Here is a 21,219-nt window from a genome sequence, read left to right on the forward strand (position 1 = left end):
GAATGGGAGAAGATATTTGCCAAGGACATATCCAATAAAGTGTTAGTATCTAAAATATATAAAGAACTTACATAAATCAACACCCAAAAACCAAATAATCCAATTAAAAGATGGGCTGAAGAAATAAACATTTCTCCAAATAAGACATCCAAATGGCCAACAGACACATGAAAAGATGCTCAACATCACTCATCATCAGGGAAATGCAAATCCAAACTACAATGAGATACCACCTCACACTTGTCTAAAATAAAAAACACAAGAAGCATCAAGTGTTGGTGAGGATGTGGAGAAAAAGGATCCCTTTTGCACTGTTGGTGGGAATGCAAACTGTGCAGCTACTGTGGAAACAGTATGGAGGTTCCTCAGAAAGTTAAAAATAGTGGGGCACCTGAGTGACACAGTCAGTTAAGTGTCTGACTCTTGATTTCAGCTCAGGTCATGATCTCAGGATCGTGAGGTAAAAGTCTGGTGTCGGGCTCTGTTCTCAGCGGGGAGTCTGCCTGAAATTCCCTCTCTCTCTCCCTCTGCCCCTCCCTGCACTTGCTCTCTCTCAAATAAATAAATCTTAAAAAAAAAGTTAAAAATAGAGGTACCCTAAGATCCAATAACCACACTACTGGATATTCACCCAAAAAATACAAAACGTCAATTCAAAAGGATAAATGTACCCCTAAGTTTATAGCAGCATTATTTACAATAGCCAAAATACAGAAGCAGCCCAAGTGTCCATCAATAGATTAATGAATGAAGAAGATATAGTATATATACACACACACACACAAATACACAATGGAATATTATTCAGGCATAAAAAAAAGGATGAAATCTTGCCATTTGCGATGACAGGGATAGAGCTAGAGAGTGTAATGTTAATTGAAATAAGTCAGTTGGAGAAAGATAAATACTGTATTACTTCATTCATATGTGGAATTTAAGAAACAAAACAAATGAGCAAAGGAAAATAAAAGAGAGAGAGACAAGCCAGGAAATAGTCTCTTAACTATAGAGAACAAACTGATGGTTAGTAGGGGGAGGTAGGTGGGGCATGGGCCAAATAGGTGATAGGGATTAAAATGTGCACTTGTTGTGATGAGCACGGGGTGATACATGGAATTTTGAATCACTATATAGTATATAGTATGCCTGAAACAGATATAACACTGCATATTAACCATACTGGAATTAAAATTTGAAAAAGAAGAGTTGCTTTGACAGGGAATAGTATTTTTCAGTGTCTTATTCTAGTATCCTTACATCATGCATCATGCTCATCACTGCTTCCTTTATATCCCCCAGGATTGACTGTTATTTAAACACTAAATAATTCTTTGCATTTCACACAAGAGAATGGGTAAATGGCCATTTCCCAGTTTTTGGTTTTTGAAATTTCCTCATCTTCGGTCCATTAATTATGGACTGTCAAATCAAAAAACCAGTAATAGTAGCAGTGGAATTTCAGCAGTGAGAAAAGCTTGACACACTAAAGTTAGTACATTTAATGTTCAGGGTTCTAAGGAAGCAGGTCAAGGCATTCTCTGCTTGAGAATATGCTTGTTGTCCTAATCCATTTATCTGTGTTTAAGTGATATAAAAATGTAAAACTACTCTGGTAAGTACTATGCAACTGAAAATTAATAGAAGTGTTAGGTAAAATATGGTATAACCTACTACAGAGTTTAGCAAGGGACATATAAAGAGAACAGCAGCAAGTATAACATTTTGCAAAATGTTTTGAGATAACATACCATTAGCCACATATCCCAGCTGTGGTATAAGTTGTTCATCTTTACAATTTTCCCGTCCTGGTACTAGTCTTTGGAATTTTGTAGGATGAGGATTGCCATCAACATCCACCAAGAATGGGGGAGGCATGAGGTGAGGAGCTTGTTGGGTTTGTTCATCCAGTACATAGTTGTTGGCATCACGGATAAGAGGTCGATAATCCGTGTGGAAGAACATCTGATCTGGAATCTTTATGACAGGTTTTAAGTGTTTAACATGCATAGGGAATTAAATTTTATTCCTAGAGAGAATGCATTTTTCAAATCAGACACTTTTTACATACTCTTATAGCCCTCTACTGCTTTATGTTCCCTCTAGGTAGAAATGAATCACTTAAATAGTAATCTTATCTCTTCTCCACAAAATCCTATAATCTGTATTACTTTCTGGTCCTAGATCATATTTCTCCAATTAGCATATGAAGGAGAGCAATGCCACAGTAGATAAAGTTAGGTATTTTTACTTAAGTTGTAAACATACAAACATTTCTAGCTATTTTTATTGCTTATTTCTATTCAAATAAGGATAGATGAGAGTATAATATAAATGGCAAAGCAAGTAAATACCAAATACATAAAAAATACTCAAAGATGATAGGTATTGAGCTAAATTCAATGATTCTGAGTTCTCTTCCAATTCTAAGAATCCATAATCTATTTCAAATTCATAGCTAATAAAATATAAAGAACCATTTAAGCTAGCTTCCAAAGTATTTTAACAAGATGGATAAAAGGTAAAGTGGCCAAGCAAGAAAATTAACATTTGGTCACCAGCTGTTTATTTCTAATTTATGATAAGTTAGAGGATGCAATCTGGTAAAGTTGTTCTCCATTATACCTGAAGGGCAGTACAGAGAATATGTTCTAAGCAAAAGGATTTCCTAATGAATTTTTTATCTACATCACCCTATATCTTAATAGTGATTCAAACTGCCAAGTCTATGTTCTGGCAGTGATGAAAACTTTTGTCAAGAAAGGTGACTTTGTTATTTTATATCTATTGACACTCAATGACCCTTATTAACTGGAAGACTTCAAATAAGATTTATAAATGATACAATCCAAAATTATAGTCTATAAGAAAAATCAAACAGACTAACCTTTTCATAGTATTTACTGCATCCAAAACCAAAAAGCAGCAAATGCCCATGAGAGTCTGTGCAGGCAAAATGGTTTCCATCTGGTGAAAATTTACAATCAAACACTGCACCATGGCCTTGGCCTTCAATCTGAAATTTAGAGGAGTCACTTTAAGTCATCTTTAAGAGGTAATTTTCAAGTAAGTAGGCAATAGATTCTGCTTCCTAATATCTTGGATTCTGTGATGCATCTACATTCCAATGTACTCTCTGGCTTCTGTTGCCAGAACCCTACTGAAACAGTAAAGCTCTGAAAGAAATTAGGAAGAATCAAAATGCAATAGATGGATGGTATCAAACATTACTAGCAATGTTGTATCTCAAGAAGTACTAAATGAGTGACTGAGAATAAAAAAAAAGACCTAAACACGACCAAAATGACAAAAGTGCTATCTCAGCAAAATCAAGATAATATCTTCACACCTTAAATTATAATGCAAGCAAACCTTAAAATAACCTTCCTAAAATAAAACACATAAATCAATTTTACTAACAAAAGACAGAGGATATTAACACTATCGAACTTACAAAGCCTATAAAAGGAAGCTCAAAGGTTGACAATTTAGAAATGTTTCCTCAGAACTAACACTAAATATGGAGTATGTGAGTATTCCCATTACCATAGGAGGGTGTTCTACTGGAAAAAGAGGTAGCTCACCAGATTTTCCCATGGTTTGTATGAAATGTATCTTAAGAGTATCTATACCTCCAATTCCATGTTTGCCAAACAACTTCCTGATTACTAACTAAGCCACATGGAGTTTACCAGAAGCAGATACAATACAGTCCCTGTTATGATTCATACATTATGATTATTGTTTAAACATTAACCTTTTTGTGAGTTTGGTTACTGTTACCTCCAAAAGCTTATTAAATTTGAGTTTCTAGAATTTAGAGCTGGGGGCGCCTGGGTGGCTCAGTTGGTTAAGCGACTGCCTTCGGCTCAGGTCATGATCCTGGAGTCCCTGGATCGAGTCCCGCATCGGGCTCCCTGCTCGGCAGGGAGTCTGCTTTGCCCTCTGACCCTATCCCCTCTCATGTGTTCTCTCTCATTCTCTCTCTCTCAAAATAAATAAATAAAATTTAAAAAAAAAGAATTTAGAGCTGGGGACAAGAATTTGGAAAATGCTAATGCCATGATAACAGAGTCACTCTGAAAGGTGTAATTCTGGATTGGCCTTACTCTCAGGTCTTGAGACATTCTCTAAGTTATTGTATGGATTTAAACACAGATGACAAAGGTTCCTTAGCACTAAGTATACTTTAATTACCAAGTTGTCATATAAGAGATGTCTGTTTTAATATGAACTAAACACAGATTTTTCTTACCATGTTAAAATAATTCCGAATTTTGGTTCCCCGGTCAAGGTCCCAAATAAAAATGTTCCCATCATGACCCGCTGAAAGTATGATCCTTTGATCAAATGGATGTGCTTCCAAAACAAATACTTCATCATCATGTCCCTGTGATAAAATCAATATTAAAAATGAAAAGCAACACCAAGTATTTGGTTTATTTGGCCAAAAGATCTCAGGAGTGTGCTATTAATCCCACGCAGATGATGTACACCACAGCATTTACTACATGGACACTAAAAGAAATAGTTCAATTAGAGTTCCTTATATGTTTGGGTGCTGATTTCAAAAAGTATTCAATACAGAAGACCAAGGAAGGTGTTTAAAGTGTAGTCCCAAACAGTTACAGCTCATTAACCAGGCCCCTGAAATATAATTTGTATTTCTATGACTCTGCTATTTAAGACCCACCGAAAATGGGACAAACAGAATCTTTCATTAACACCCAATTCTGCCACAGAGATAACACACAAACCTTCATTGTTCTTTATCCAGCACTCTCTATCCCTAGTATTCAAATTAGATTTTGGAAGGCCCCACGGTACATTCAAATAAAAAAGCATAGTGGCTCTGCCCTTTATCTACTTTACAGTTGAAGGTTTCATTTAATATGCTATCTGAAAAATGGGTTTGTTGCTAAAAAAGTTTGAAAACCAATGCTCTCGGGTGCCTGGGTGGCTCAGTCATTAAGCGTCTGCCTTCAGCTCAGGTCATGATCCCAGGGTCCTGGGATCGAGTCCCACATCGGGCTCCCTGCTCGGCGGGAAGCCTGCTTCTCCCTCTCCCACTCCCCCTGCTTGTGTTCCTGCTCTCGCTATCTCTCTCTCTGTCAAATAAATAAATAAAATCTTAAAAAAAAAAAAAAAAGAAAAGGAAACCAATGCTCTCTATATATGTTTCCCTTACCGATATCAGTATATAGAGACCTTAGATCAGGAGTCTGCAACTATAGCCTTCAGGCCAAATCTAGCTCCCAGACATTTTTGTACATAGAGCCTGTGAGCTAAGAATGGTTTTTACATTAAAAGGCTTCAAAAAAACAAAGAATATGCAACAGAGACTATATGTGGCCTGCAAAGCCTAAAATACTATCTGGCCTCTTAAAGAAATAGTTTGCCAACACTTGATTCAGGTCATTGTTAAGGAGAATACATGATTAATGATAGGCTCCAAGTCTTAGAAAAGCATGCATGACATCCTGAAGTTGCGTTTCACTTAGGAACACATCAGCATCATCAGGAGTTTTTAGAAATCATCATATCTTATGACCCTAAAAAGTGCATTTTATCCTAAATCATTGTATAAAAAATGGAATAGAGCACCCTACCATGTTACCTTTATGTACAAAAATATAACTTATTAAAAAATAACTGCACACTGGCTCAAAATGTGTAGGTAAAATCCCATTGCAATAAATACTCTTACAACTGAAAGTTTACCAAGACTCTTCCCAGTGACCACTAAAAAAATTACTTGTTATATGCTAAATATAGCATATAACAAATACTTTCTCAGGTTCCTAATGAGTAAACAATAAAACTACTTTGTTAAACTCAAATGATAATGATACAACTATTTCAGTGTACACTGGAAAAGAGAGGCTTTTAAATAGGGGATTTTATTTGTTGGTCACATGTCATAGGATAGGGCATAGTCACTGGATCATAGGGAACAAAACCTAACCAAATTCAGTAATGTCTTAAGATGTATCATCTGCCTTATTTTTATTTATTAAGCACACCTCTATTTTCATCACTGCCACACAAATCCAAATTATCATCATGGCCCATCCTACCATAGACATTATACCAGAGTCACTCTTATCTTCATTCCAATTCTCTCTATTCTGTTGCCAGAATTATATGGTATTCTTCAAAAGCAAAATTCACATGTCATTCCTTAGCATTTAAATCTTTTAATGGTTTACTGTTGGTCTAGGATAGATCCTATAAGACCCTGAGTGGTCTGGCGTCTCCATTTCTCCAAACCTATCTGGTGACACTCTTTGTTCTCTGTGCTCTAGCCAAAAATTGGCTTTCTTTCAACTCCCTTCTACCTGAAGACCTTTGATGTGCTTTTCCCTCTTCCTGTAAGGACCTCCCAACTCTCTCACATATGTAATTTATCAAATATTTATCGATATCCTACCATATTGAGACAGAAAATAAACAAACAAGAAAATACCAGGTAGTGATAAACACTATGATGAAAAGAAAGCAAGGTGATAGAATAAGATAAAGACTGGAAGGCTACTCTAGATTGTTTGATCAGGAAAGGCCTTGTCAAGGAGGTGACATTTAGGCTGAGACGTGGGTAATTTCTATCTATCTTTCAAATCTTATCCCAAATTTAACTTCCTTAGGAATCTTCTCTGACCCTATTTTGACCACGGTCAAATAGGTTTAGACCAGGTTTGGTCACCCTATTAGAAACTTGCATTGTATTTTCCACTTCTTTCTTCTGACCATTTATTTATTTTTTGTGTTTTTTTTTTTTTTTTAATTTTTTTCTTAATAGGCTGTAAATCCCAGGATGATGGGGACTCTCTAATTTACTATTTATTCCTAACATCTAACTCAGTTGCTGGCACACAGTAGATGCTCAGTAAGTATTTGCTGAGTGGAAGAACTTTACACCACACTAAGACCCCAATAAACAAATTGTTAACACAGAAAAGATAAATATCAAAACTAAGTAGATTTGGCTGTTAACAAGGTCTAAAAATAAAAATAGTCTGTTCTAAAATTTTTTCAGTAAAATTCACTGAAAAAGATGACCCATTAATCAACCCATGGGAAGAGTACCACTAAACAGAATTCTAAATTAAGGTACTTGTTAGGACAGAATTTTACACAGATCTATAAAACCAGTGGCTATGACATGAACTTTGAAACTGTGATTTTTAGATATATAGACTTGTGCTGTCTAATACTGTATTTAATAGCTACATATGGCTATTAAGCATTTGAAATGCGGCTAGTCCAAATTGAGATGTTGTGTAAGTGTAAAATATACACTAGATTTCAAAGATTTAGTATTTTAAAAATATGAAATAGTTAAAATTAATAATTTTCATATTAGTTACATGTTGAAATACTATTATTTTGGATATACTGGGTTAAATGAAATATATTATTAAAATTAATTTCACCTGTTGTGCTTTACTTTTTCTGTTGTGGCTACTAGAAAAATTAATATTACATATGTGGCTCATATTATATTTCTCTTGGAGCATGCCACGTAGACAAACACCTCCTAATAAAGAATCAAGCAAATAGTATAGATTTTTCTATACATATTAACAGAAACTTACATTGGGGAATAGGGAAAGGCAGAAGGGGATAAAGAATTGGCTAAGCAGATAAAAAAAAAAAAAAAGAAACTAAAACTCCACTAACACAGTGTCAGGGTTTTATTTAGGAACAAGAATTGGGAGGTATATGGAATTCCTTCCAAAATTAAACAAATCTTTAGAAATCTCAGAGGTTATAAATAAGATTATCTTACAAAGGAGTTAAATAAGGATGGATACTATGGTATACTACAAAGTAAATTGAGTCATGAGAACTGGATTCTAGTCCTTATCACTTAATACTTTGTAAACCATATGGCAATCACTTGGCCCTGTTCTTAAAGTATTTAGGAACTGATAACTGAAGCAGATAGGAAATAAGGCTTTTAAGTGGCATTTAACCTGAAGTGTACATGCTAAACCAACAAACAATGCCACCTATGTGACTTCTGCTGTTAATCCTATCAGTTTTTCATGCCACAAATATTACACCTTTTACTACAACAAAAAAGAAGAAAAGCCACCTTTTTCGCCTACTTTTTCCTCTTACCTCTACTTCTTGCATAAATGAATCCCTGAAAGTAGAATATAAAGTATACCCTTGTCAAAATAAAGTTAGCTCTACCCCTAAAACAATGACAAAAATCCCAACTCATGCTAAAAACAAAATAACCTATATATCCTTGACTGCATTTAACAAAATAAGTAATTATCAGACCTCAAAAGGACCTTGAAATGTTTTCATACCTGCTTTTAGCAGCTATACCATGTGCCATCTTTATTTTGCAGATATGTCTACAAAGGTGACTGAAATATTTACTTCTCCAAGAGACAATAAGTCACAGAAAGTAAACTAAAATTTAAATTTCCTGTCTTCTGGAAAAACACCCTTTTTGATCATTTTAATTATTCCAAAAATACTTACAGATAAAGTATGAAGAAGTTGCCCCGTAAGAGAATTCCATACTTTCAAAAGAAAATTGTTCACTGCAGTAATAACTGTAGTGTCATAGCGATCCCAGGCCACCATAGTCACCTTAAGTTTAGTGACCTTGTCTTCTCCAGATGGCAAATTATTCCTAAATAAAATAATTTGCAGTATTCATACATTGTAAATTATTAACAAAGGTACATCTAAAATAGAAAATTATGAAAAAAAATGTCTCCAGTAGCTTATAAATTTTTAGATAAAAAAATCCTAAACTATACCTTTAAGTACTCACAAAATAAAATATTAAAAGTACCTAAGTAGGGCAAGACCCATAAGCTTATTTTAGGAAGACAAAAGGCACAAAATGACAAAATTTTGTAGTTAGTTACACAAGAACAAAAAAAAGGTGAAACTAGAAAAAAATCTACGAATCCCTTGAAAAATAAAATACAAGGTCATGTTGGCTACCAGAAAATATGAAGAAAACATATAATGGTCACTTTACTCCCTTAAATAATAAATTTTGAAACTAATAGGTCTTATAAAAGAACAGCAAGAAATTCATTAACTTTTAGTTGAATATGATATGAATAGCTGGCTAGGACTACAATGTCAGTTCTATATTGTTATTAGGAAGATAATTAATGTCAGGGCCTTACCCTATAGAAACTGTAATGTCCTAAAGATGTAATTATGTATCTTCCAATCAACAGGGAAGACGATGAAACAGAATGCTGATTAAGTGTACTTATAATGTTGAGTAGGAATGCTAACAATATGAAACATTATAAAGGTAACATCAGTAAGACAGAGAAATAGTTAAACGTATGATGACATTTAATAGGGACAACCCTCAAAGTAGAAAGTAGTATAGATAGATATTAAAAATGACCTATAGAAAACTAAGGCAGAAAATAACTCTGTGGGCATTAGCAGAGTAGAGATCTTTGGGTCACAAGAGACCAGAATTTTGAATGACTCAGCAATGTTTCTATCGTCCAGTCTGTCAATCAACAGCAAAAGGCAATTTACTTAGAGACTAAATAGAGACACAAACTTCAGGTCTACCAATGAACTCCAAACTACTTACTAATCTAAAAAGATATTTTTATTATGAAATATAATTCAGTAAATCAGAAGATACTATACTAACATCCAATCTTACCCAGTCATTTTAGTAGCCATATCTAGCACTATACTCTTCCATTCTTGTTGCTGATATTGCCAAATTCTTGCTGTTCCATCTCGACTTCCACTAACAAATCTTAAACTGCAAAGAAACAGTTAAAATATCCTTATTACTTTTTCCAAAATATAAATCACTTTTTTTCTAATTATGAAAGTAATATGTTCATCCCCATACGCTACTGGGGGTAATGAAAATTATACATTTTGGAACACAGTTTGGCAGTGCCTCAAAATGATAAACAGTCACCATATAACTCAACAATTCTACTCCCAGGTATAAATCCAAGAGAAATGAAACATTAAGTCCACAGAAAAACTTGTACATGAATATCCATGGTATTATTCCTCACAAGCCAAAAAGTGGTAACAATCCAAATGTCCATCAACTAATAAAGGGATAAACAAATTATGGTATCCATAAAAATATTATTCAGCAATAAAAAGAAATAATGATACATGCTGCAACATGACTAAATCTCGAAAACATTACGCTTAGTGAAAGAAGTCGGTCACAAAAAACCACATATTGTATAATTCAATTTATATAAAATTTCCAGAACAGGCAAATCTATAAAGATAAAAACTAGATTAAAGGTTGCCCAGAGTTAAGGGTGGGGGTGTAAACATATTGGGGAGTGATAGCTAAAGGGTATGGAAATTCTTTTTGGGGTGCTAAAAATGTTCTAAAACTGTGGTAAAGGTTGCACAACCCCATGAATACACTAAAAAACAGAGAAGTTATGTTATGTGCATTATATCTCAATAAAACTTACAAAAATACATTCATTCACCCATAATTTTATCACTGTTCATACTTTCATTTCTATTTCACCAGACTTTATTAAAGACATACATATACACTTACATATTTCCCCCTACAGGAAACAGAATTGTACTACATATAATGTTTTGTGTTTTCCCCTAAGGGTTATTTTATAGATATATCTCTAGGTTTATAAATAAAACTATTGTCACTTTTAGTAAGTATTCAACTATTTGGATGAATCAAAGCTTATTTAATCAACTCCCTAATGATAAATATTTATACTATTTCCATTCTTCACCATTATAAATAATGTTGTGATGAGTATCTCTATACATATCGTTGTACAACCTTATACATATCTTTGCTGAGTCAAATGGTCAGCACATTTTTAAAGTTTTTGATGAATAATTTCCCTGAAAAGTTTTTTAACACTTTACAGTCTCTTCAAAAGTTGTGGGAGAGTGAGTGCCCGTTTTCCCTAAACCCTTGGCAATACTGGGTGCTAACATTCTTCATTATCTTGTCACTCTGAAAGAAAAAAAAATGTTACTTTTATTCTAAACTGCATCTTTAACTATTAGTAAAATTGGACATCCTTTGTTTATTGTCCACATAACTAGTGAAGATAAAATAATGTTTCTCCTTTAGGGAAAAGGCAAGGAATTAAAAACTTCAGATTCCTCTAGCATGAAAGAATCATAGCTGTACAAACCTTCAAGTGTATAACTCAGTATAGTGCAATAAATCAACCTCAAAAAATTATCTGAAGGTTTTCTCACTCCTAATATAAACTTCACTCTATGTGGACCATCATTATTTACTCTTGCATTTAATAAAGATGAACAAATTCATCATAGCAATCACCCACTGTCTGAAAAATATTTAAAAATAAAACATGGTCAAAAAAATTAAATTAAATTAAATTAAAACATGGTCACCCACATAAAGTCCTTATAGAAATATATGGATACACATTTATGTTAAGTGGCTACATTTTTAAATCTATTTTATGTCAATTTTTAGACCAGGGCAAAAGATTATCATCCTTTTGGGATCAAACATTTGAGAGGGTACACAAATACCTACATATAATGTCTGAGTTTACAGACATAGGAAATATGTATCATATGAGTAGGAGAGACAATAAGTAATACAGATGTTCAGAGGAAGACAATATGGCTAAAATCTGGAGCAGTCAGAAAAGGCTTCAGGTAGAACATGGGAAGGCAGGACTTAGAAAATAAGAGAAAGGGACTGGAGGGAAAAGAAAAATAGAGTGAAGGAGAGCAAAAGGGAGAGGAAGGCTGTAGGAGGAAAACAGAAGGAGTGAGGGGGGAGTAGGGGTGATATTTTTGAGTAAGAATGGTGTGAGGTAAAGTATAAGCAAAGCAATGAATGAGAGAAAAAATATAGATATATGGATGTAACAGGAGCAATGATTAAGTCAATTAGGCTAAATATAATGATTTATATGGGGAATAGTAAATGAGAAAAGAATGTAGGTCTAAGTTAAGTTATAGAAAGTTCTGAATTCAAGGCTAAGACATTTGAATTCTATTCTATAGACAAAGAGGAAACACTAAAGTTTTCTGAACAGAGCAATGTGGATCTGGCAGAAATGGACAGGATATATTTAGAAAGGAGAAGAAAACTGAAGGTAATGGGTCAAAAAATAGAATCCTTGGCTAAAGTGAGTGATAATAGAAATGGAAAAACAAAATAAACAAAAAAGAAATCACTCAGAAAGAAAGAACTGATAAAGTATGGTTACTACTTGGAGTAGTAGAGATGGAGTTTAAAAGAGATGGGGTAAGGATGTCATCAGAAATAGACAAGGGCTTTCAGCTTAAGAAACTGAACAGAAATAAAGTACTACAGTAGAAGGAGCTACTTCTGAAGGAATAGAAGTAAAATATGTCAAACATCTGTTTACACAGATATGTACTACATAGTTACCTGTCTCCATTGTTACAGAACTGAACAGCAACAACTTTGTCCTAAGACATAAAACAACAGAATTTTGGTTAGAGTTAATTTATTTGTAAAACAAAGTACTCTTCCCTTCAAATTCACATGCAAAAGCATCATGGAGTAGACTTTTTAATGCTATAATTTTCTTGGAAAAAACTCCAATTTTCTTTAAAAAATTAATGAAGGCTGAAACAATGCATTAACTGAGGAAGAATACTTATTAGCAGTAATTTGAAACAAACCAGATATAAGCAAACCTGTTTCTAAATCATAATCTCAAGAGACAGTTTTGAATAGATACTAGTTTTATGTCCCCCATAATAGGACAGCACACTAACCTAAAATTCAACCCTAAAGTAACAGATTTAATAGCAGTTGAACTAAATTTCCCAATTAATTTTTTTTTAATTTCAGAAAATAAATCAATCATTTCCAGCCTCTCACACGGATTATTTATTTTACAAAGACAGATTCATCTGTCTTTAGGTACAATAGTTTAGATACTTCTCTTTGAATCTTCTTTTATAATGATTAAACTATACTTTTACAAATATAATGTGTATTATAGTGATGAGAAGATTAAAGTATAAGCCAGAATATGCATTTTTGTTCTCTTTATTCCTTGATAATAAAGCTAAAATGTACCCTCAAATGTTGTACATATTTTCACAAAATACTCAGTTACTGAACTGCATTTGAATTTTTAATAAAAAGCTCAAATACTAAATATCTTTATTTTTATTTTTCATTTTATTTATTTCAATTATTTTTCAATTTTAAAAAATCATTATTAAACTGTTTTCATATGTTCAGAGTTATATTCATACTGCTCCATGATTTCACTATAGTATTTATCGGACAGATTCTGGATTCTCACTGCCAGTTGCAATAACTGGTTTTAGATGTTCTGAAAGTACACCTTATTTTTGATAACTAACAGTAGCCACTGACTTCAACAGGGAATAATTAGGTTATTTGACTTTCTTCTTTTTGCCAGGGGTCCCTTAGCTGGACCCCTGGCAAAAAAAAATGCACAAAACTCTAATAATCAATTTTTCTTTATCTTTCCCCCATTCAATTCTTGCCCGTTGTTTCTACTACCTCCTCACTCAGCTCTCAATAAACTTGACTGCACTTGTATACATACCCTGCTTGGGTGGTAATTGTAAAGATGCCTCCTTTGCATACTCTAGTACAAATGGATTTCTCCCACTGGATAGTCTCAGACTGAGATCTTTATATATTTCCTAAGTTTTTCTCTTTCACAATTTAAATAATATTCCAGGATTTTAGTATCTAGGAATAAGTAACAGCAAGGTGAGAGCTCAGCTTGGTTCAGTAATGATTCATAAGTAACTGTTCAATTATGCTTATGGGACGGGACAAAATCAGGAGGCTGTTTCCAAAAGCTCAAGGAGAAGGTTTCTAACAGGTCTCTTTTAGTACAAATTTCAGGAACATGATTGATTTTGTAACTCACAAAGTATCTTTTTCTAATAGTCATGATTCAGGGAAACTGTGTGTATTTTATTGATGTGCACTAATACTATTCCAAATGAGAGGTCAACAGTACTAAAAACAGTAATCTTAAGACTTGCAAAGCTGAGTGTTTTCAATTGCTGACTATACAGCTTTGACAATAAGGTATATGAGATGTATAGTGAGCTGAAAAACAAGTACTCCCATACACCATAGTAAATAATTATCTAGAGAAAAAGGTAAGGAAAGGAAGAGGAGAAAGAGATGAAAGGTTCACAGGGATATGAAAAAAAAAATTACTGGCTCCAAGCTTCCTAAAAAAAGAAAGTAGAAATAGCTTTGAAGAAAAGGTCCAGTCACCAATGGCCAGCCACCAATGGCTGTCACCCAGGTATAAAGCTGTTCCCTATTGTTATTGATAACTGAGTAGGATTAGATTTTAGGAGTCCGTGATGGCATTCTGAAAATAATCAAACTAAAATCAACAAGCTAAATTAGCAAATTATTTTTTCTCAAGATATACTTAACATGTCTTTTATTATTTATTGAGGTAAAATGGGCATATAGCATTATATAAGTTTCAGTTGTACAATATTATAATTGGATATTGGTATATACTATAAAGTGATAACCACTGCAAGTCTAATTACCATCCATCACCATACAAATAAGCCCTCTCACCCATCCCCCAACACCCTTTCCCCTCTGGTAATCACGGATCTGTGTATCTATGAGTTTGTTTTTGTTTGGTTTGATTTGTTCATTTGTTTTGTTATTTTAGAATCCACACATAGTGAAATCATGTTATTTGCCTTTTTCCATCAGATTTTTCACTTAGCACAATACCCTCAAGGTCCATCTGTATTGTCACAAATGGCAAGATTTCCCTATGTGTGGCTGAGCAGTATTCCAGTGTGTGTACCACATCTTTATCCATTCATCCATGGATAGACACTTAGGTTGTTTCCATATTCTGGCTACTATAAATACTGCTGCAATGAACATAGGGGTGCATATATCTACTTGAATTAGTGTTTTTGTATTCATCAATAAATACTCAGAAGTGGAATATCTGGATCCTATGGTCGTTCTATTTTTAATTTTTTGACAAATCTCCATACTGCTTTCCATAGTGGCTACACCAATTTACATTTACATTCCCACCAATAGTGTACAAGAGTATCCTTTTCTCCACATCTTCTCCAACACTTGTTATTTCTTGCCTTTTTGATAACAGCCATTCTAATAGGTATGAGGTGATATCACATTGTGGTTTTCATTTGCATTTCCCTGATAATTAGTGATGTTGAACATGTTTTCATGTGCCTGTTGGCCATCAGCATATCCTCTTTAGGGAAAAAAAAATGTCTATTTAGTTCCTCTACCCATTTTTAATTGGGCTGTCTTTTTGTTGTTGAGTTATATGAATCCTTTATATATTTTGGGTATTAACCCCTTAATGGATATATTACTTAGAAATATCCTTTCCCATCTACTAGGTTGCTTTTTTGTTTTATTGATGTTTTCCTTCACTGTGCAGTAGCCTTTTACTAAGAAGTAGTCCCATTTGTTCATTTTTGCTTTTGTCTCCCTTACATTTAGAGTCAGATTTAAAAAAAAAAAAATCACTAAGACCAATGTCAAGGACCTTACCACTGCTGGGGAAAGTCATGAAAAAGATGTGACTGCCAGGTGACCTGTGAGCTGGACCCCAGGCAATCAGAGGCTCCTTACCCTCTTCCCTATCCTTGGTATATGGGTTCCACTTGCCTTTCCCGCTCCCAGAGGCTGCTCTAAGGACATAGCCTTGAGACAATGATGTGGTGTTGAGAACACCTGCACAGTATACTTGAATGAACTCAGTTAAAGCTTCTTTATAAACTTTTAAGATTTGGTGGGCAGGCACCAAGATCCATTCATCTTGCCGCCACCCAAAACAAACTTCATGTGTAAATTCCCTTTGCTTATTAAAACTGCCACCTACCAACCCAGAATGGCCTACCTCTTTCTTTTGTCTTTCCTTGCCCTCTGGGTACATGGGCCAGTTTCAGATTATATCCAAGAAGACCCCAAGGGGGCTGTAAATTGACAATTGGTGAGCTAGCCCAGAGACCAAAGAAATGGGCCTTGGGAATGAGGCATCCACAGGAGAAATCCCAAATTAGCCATCAACTTCTGTGTAAGGAAGGGTGGCAGGTATGTTAGATGCTTATGGACTACTACATGAATATGGGGACACCCAGAAAATGCCAGCCAATCTAATGTACTTGTTGGAGGAAAGGCACATACCACACTGAGGCAGAGAAGGGAAACATGGTTGCCATAGTGGGCTTCTACTGTGGGTAGTTCAGCTGGCCACTGATGCCCAACTAGAAGCTAAAGCTCAAGTTAGAAAGAGCTCAGTTTAGAAAAGGATATGTGAGTGTCCACTACTCTGCTACCTCTGGGGCTGGCAGACAAGATGGAAGAGCAAACTAATAAATTGGAGACCTTAGTGTCTTGTTTTGCAAAGCAAGGAAGATACAAGCTGTCATGTATTAAGATATGAGAACTTATGAGAAAGCCTGATTAGGATGCTAAGAGGTGGAATCTTGGAGAAAATGAAAATCAAGAGGGGGATGCTGTGGTAATTGATGAGGAAACAGACAAAATGTCCCATACCTTCTGACCTCTAATTTTATATAGGAGTTACCTCAAAACTCCTAGGAGAAAACTTACATCTTTCTCTGTCCCCTGAAGTTTATAAATCTTATCATATCTTTGAAATATAAATACCCCTGGAGATAACCAAAACATTGCCAGAAAAAGGCAGGGGATCTTTTAAGAATACAGCTATAGTTCTCTTGTCCATTGCATCATAATGAACTCTCATCAAATCAAATGACCATTTTTAAGTCTTCTCTCATTTGTAGTTATTGTTTTGCTCTGATGCTTTGCAAAAAGAATCCCTACAACAGTGCTTCATCTTTAAGAACACTCATGGAAATGACTTTGACAGGTTTCTGATAACTAAGATCAAATTGCTTTCTTCTTGGAGAGATAATAATGAACCTTTCAAGTGGTCCCCCAAGGCTACGTGCATAGCCCCACAATATGTCATACAATGGTAGCTGGGGACCTATCCCTGTTCTCCTTCCCCACATCAGCAAAATGGGCCCATTACACATTGATAATACAATGTTAACATGTAAAGATTTACCTCTGCTGCAGGACACCTGCAGGCTTTGCTCAGGAACATCTGTGAGGAAGAAGATGGGCAATGAACCCAAAGAAAATTCAAGGCCTAGACACTGCTATAAGGTTTTAGGTGTCATCTGGTCAGCTAAGACTCATAAAGCTGTAACTGAAAAGGTGCAAGCCTATCCAGCCTCTTAAGAATGGGAAAGAGGTGCAGTCCTTTATAGGGATTTTGGGGTTATGGAAGACTTTTAATCTCCACCTGGCACAGCACTCCCATTCCTTATGCTCCCTGGTAAAGAGACTGGGGACAATAGCAGCATGCTGCCTTTGAGAAGGCAAAAATACTAATAAAACAGATTAAAGCTCTGAGCATCTCCTAAGTAGGGCCACCATTTGAGTTTGATGTGTCTATGACTCCAAAAGATATGGGTCAGACAGTACGGCAGAGATAACAAAAGGGGAGAATGCCCCTGGGATTTTGGTTCCAGCTCTGAAGGGGGCAAAACCCCAATATATCCACATAGAGCAAGAGCTCCTAGCAATGTACACAGTGCTATTCCAGGTAAAACTTCTCACACAGAAGCCAGTACAGCAACTAGAGTACTGAGCTCATAGTGGTCTGGCTGCTGATCACTCAGGAGCCCTGGCCATTAACCCTTTGTACTGATAATTAGACTATTCTAAGGGATTAAATTTATGACTTGAGTAATGGGAAGCTGATCATTAAAAATTCCTTGTGGGGTCAAGATATATATAATATGACATTTGGGTCCACCTGCAAGAGCCTGAAGTGTTTCTCACTGTTTTTCATGTCCCAGTTCTTAAGACACTGACACCCCCCTAGCAATCAGGAACCTGGTGCCCTACCTTGGGAATGAGCCCTAGCTACTGACCTGTCAGTAGTTTAGGCAGATTGGGTGCATATAAAGAGTGGCCCCCACAATGCCCAAGTAGGATGGCATATTGTCAAGGATGTTGGACTGCCCTCAGAGTACACTGACTTAAAGTAATAACAGCATGTTGTGTGTCCTAAACACCACCAAAGGCAACTGCCAAAAGAATCAGGCCATCCACTGGAGTTCCCAACCTATGAGAAATTGGCAAATTGATTATATTGGCCTCCTCTAAGTGAGTGTTCTAAATATGCCTTGGTTTATGTAGACACTGCATCTGTTCTAACCCACACTTTTCCCTGCCACCCTGCAAACCAGGCTGTCATCATTAGGGGATTAAGAAACTGAGTACCATGTATGAATACCCTCATCAAAAACATAGTTATCAGAGGCCACATTTCAAAGGCCATGATGTGCAAGACTGAACAATAAAATGTGACATTAAGGGGCGCCTGGGTGGCTCTGTAGTTAAGTATCTGCCTTCTCCCAGGGTCCTGGGATCAAGTCCCGCATCGGGCTCCCTGCTCAGCAGGAGGCCTGCTTCTCCCTCTCCGACTCCCCCCTGCTTGTGTTCCCTCTCTCGCTGTGTCTCTCTCTGTCAAATAAATAAATAAAATCTTTAAAAAAAAATGTGACATTAAATAAAGGTTCCATCTCTCCTATAACCCACAAGCAGCAGGATTGGTAGAAAGGAAAATGGATATTAAAACAGCATATTAAACACTTAACAGGCAAAACCACCTTGGCCAACTGGACAAAAGTACTGTCCTAGGCTTTAGCATATTTAAATGACCAAAGAGTAGGGCCTATTGCCCCATATGCCAGACTAGGGATCCCTGCCCAGGCACCCAATACTGTAAAGATATAGAAGTTTCTGGAAACAGCCATTGTCCAAAATCTCACAGTGGATCAACACACTATGCTGTGGAAAACACCAAGCCCCATCATTCTTTAAAAAAGAATTATCTACTAGAATTTACAATGCAATATCCCACTGAAACAGGTGAATTCCTTCACACCCCTGGGTGAAGAACTACTCAATCTTCACTAATATCCCCTTGTCCTGCTGCACGCTGGGACTGTTAAAATGCACTATAACTGAAATGAAGCATGCACCACTGAAAGAATGGAGAAAACGGGGGCCCTGGTAATGACATATCCTGTCCCCAGTTCATCTCTTTACACCTGACAGTGCTGCCCCCCCGCCGACCAACATGTATGGTATGTACAACCAGGTCAAGTTTCTAAAGGTGCTAACCTCCCTCTCCTCAAAGTCAGGGGAAATATTTGGTTTTTCCACTGATAAGACCATTTTGCCACTGTCCTTTTTCCCTCCATTGGCTTAGATTTAGAAGACATTAATAGCAAATGTGAAGCCCTTAATAAATTCACTCAGCAAGCATTAAATGATAGCAATAAAACCTGTCCTTACTGAACACTGAAATGTCTCTGATAAGCTGTACTCATTACTTATAAAGCTCTACTCCAAAATAAAATGGCCTTAGACATTATTACTGCCTCATAAGGCGGTACCTGTGCCACTATCCAAACACAATGTTGTGTGATCACCCCCAGTGAATCTGCTAATGTGTCATCTTTATTAAATCACATGAAATACAACAGAATGCCCTGAGTAATCCAATTCCCAGCTTAGGAGACTTAATAAATCAGTGGCTCAGATCAAGGGATCATATAAAAAAAAGTTGTCATTGATTTTGTAATCATTGTCTTATTTCATCTGTTTCCTTTTACATGCACCTGTACTGCTGCTGTGGCATTAGACTCCAGTGCAGCCAGACAGTCATCAAAGGAGCCACCTCCGGGCACCTGGGTGGCTCAGTTGGTTAAGCGACTGCCTTCGGCTCAGGTCATGATCCTGGAGTCCTGGGATCAAGTCCCGCATCGGGCTCCCTGCTCGGCAGGGAGTCTGCTTCGTCCTCTGACCCCATTCCCTCTCATGTGTTCTCTCTCTCTCATTCTCTCTCTCAAATAAATAAATAAAATCTTAAAAAAAAAAAAAAAGGAGCCACCTCCATGCTAATAAAACCCCTTGCTGAACACTTAGAGCCCATTTCAGAGGGGGGCACATGAGATTATAAAAGCCAGTCATGAGGGGTGGAATGTTGGGGAAGGTCATTGAAAAGATGTGACCACCAGTTGACCTGTGAGCTTGACACCAGGCAATCAAAGGCTTGTTACCTCCTCCCTTGGAATGTGCATTCCTCTTGCCTTTCTTGCTCCCAGAGGCTGCTCCAAAGGCAAAGCCTTGAGATAATGATGTAGTGCTAAGAACACCTGCACAGTATACTTGACTGGACCCAGTTAAGGCCTCTTGTTAAACTTTTAAGATTTGGCGGGTGGCCATGGGTATCCATTTGTCTTGCTGCCACCTAAGACATGCCTTATATATAATTTCCTTTTAGTTATTAAAACTGTCACCTATCAACCTGGAGTGGCCTGCATCTTACTTGTCATCTGAGTACAGTGGCCAGTTTCAGATTATACTCAATAAGCTCCTGAGAGGGTTACAAACTGATAACTGCCTGTTTTCTTCTAGAATTTTGATTTCAGGTCCTATACTCAGGTAGGTCTTACTTTTGAGTTAATTTTGGTGTATTGTGTAAAATAGTGGTCCATAGTTTCACTCTTTTGCATGTGGCTGTCCAGTTTTCCCAACACTACTTATTGAAGAAACTACCATTTCCCCATTGTATATTCTTGGCTCCTTCACTGTAAATTAATTGACCATGTACGTGAGGGTTTATTTCTGGGTTCTTTATTCTGTTCCATTCATCTATTTGTCTGTTTTATTGCTAATACCATACTGTTTTGATTACTAGAACTTTGTAGTATAATTTAAAATCAGGAAGGTTGATGCCTCCAGCTTTGTCCTCCTTTCCAAGTTTGCTTTGGCTATTTGTGATCTTTTGTGATTTTTACAAATTTTAGACATATCTGTTCCAGTTCTAAAAATTGCCACTGGGACTTTGATGGAGATTGCATGTAATCTCTAGATTACTTTGGGCAGCCAGCCTGGACATGATATTAATTCTTCCAATTCAGGAGAATGGAATATCTTTCCATTTATTTGTCTTCAATATCTTTCATCAGTTTTGGTTTTCAGTGTGCAGATCTACATTTCCTTGGTTAAATTTATTCCTAGGTATGTTATTCTTTAGAAGCAAATATAAATGGGACTGTTTTTTTAGTATATTTTTTTCTGATAGTCCATTCTCAGTG

The 21,219-nt window shown here is 36.0% G+C and overlaps 1 protein-coding gene across 2 annotated transcripts in view; it reads right to left on the reverse strand.

Moving 5' to 3' along the window:
• BRWD3 (bromodomain and WD repeat domain containing 3) overlaps positions 1-21,219 on the reverse strand; it is a 190,730-nt gene that overhangs the window by 85,250 nt on the left and 84,261 nt on the right. The window contains exons 12-18 of one of the 2 annotated variants that reach the window (XM_035028800.1): positions 17,106-17,144; positions 12,413-12,453; positions 9,668-9,772; positions 8,497-8,650; positions 4,253-4,387; positions 2,885-3,013; positions 1,749-1,974 (exon numbers count right to left, since the gene is read on the reverse strand). In XM_035028800.1, coding sequence (XP_034884691.1) covers positions 1,749-1,974; positions 2,885-3,013; positions 4,253-4,387; positions 8,497-8,650; positions 9,668-9,772; positions 12,413-12,453; positions 17,106-17,144 — 829 coding nt within the window. The remainder of the gene's footprint in view (positions 1-1,748; positions 1,975-2,884; positions 3,014-4,252; positions 4,388-8,496; positions 8,651-9,667; positions 9,773-12,412; positions 12,454-17,105; positions 17,145-21,219) is intronic. The other variant, XM_035028801.1, reaches the window with a different exon arrangement.

Source organism: Mirounga leonina, unplaced genomic scaffold (genome assembly GCF_011800145.1).
Source record: "Mirounga leonina isolate KUSES-001 unplaced genomic scaffold, KU_Mleo_1.0 Mir_204, whole genome shotgun sequence".
Classification (NCBI taxonomy): domain Eukaryota; kingdom Metazoa; phylum Chordata; class Mammalia; order Carnivora; family Phocidae; genus Mirounga; species Mirounga leonina.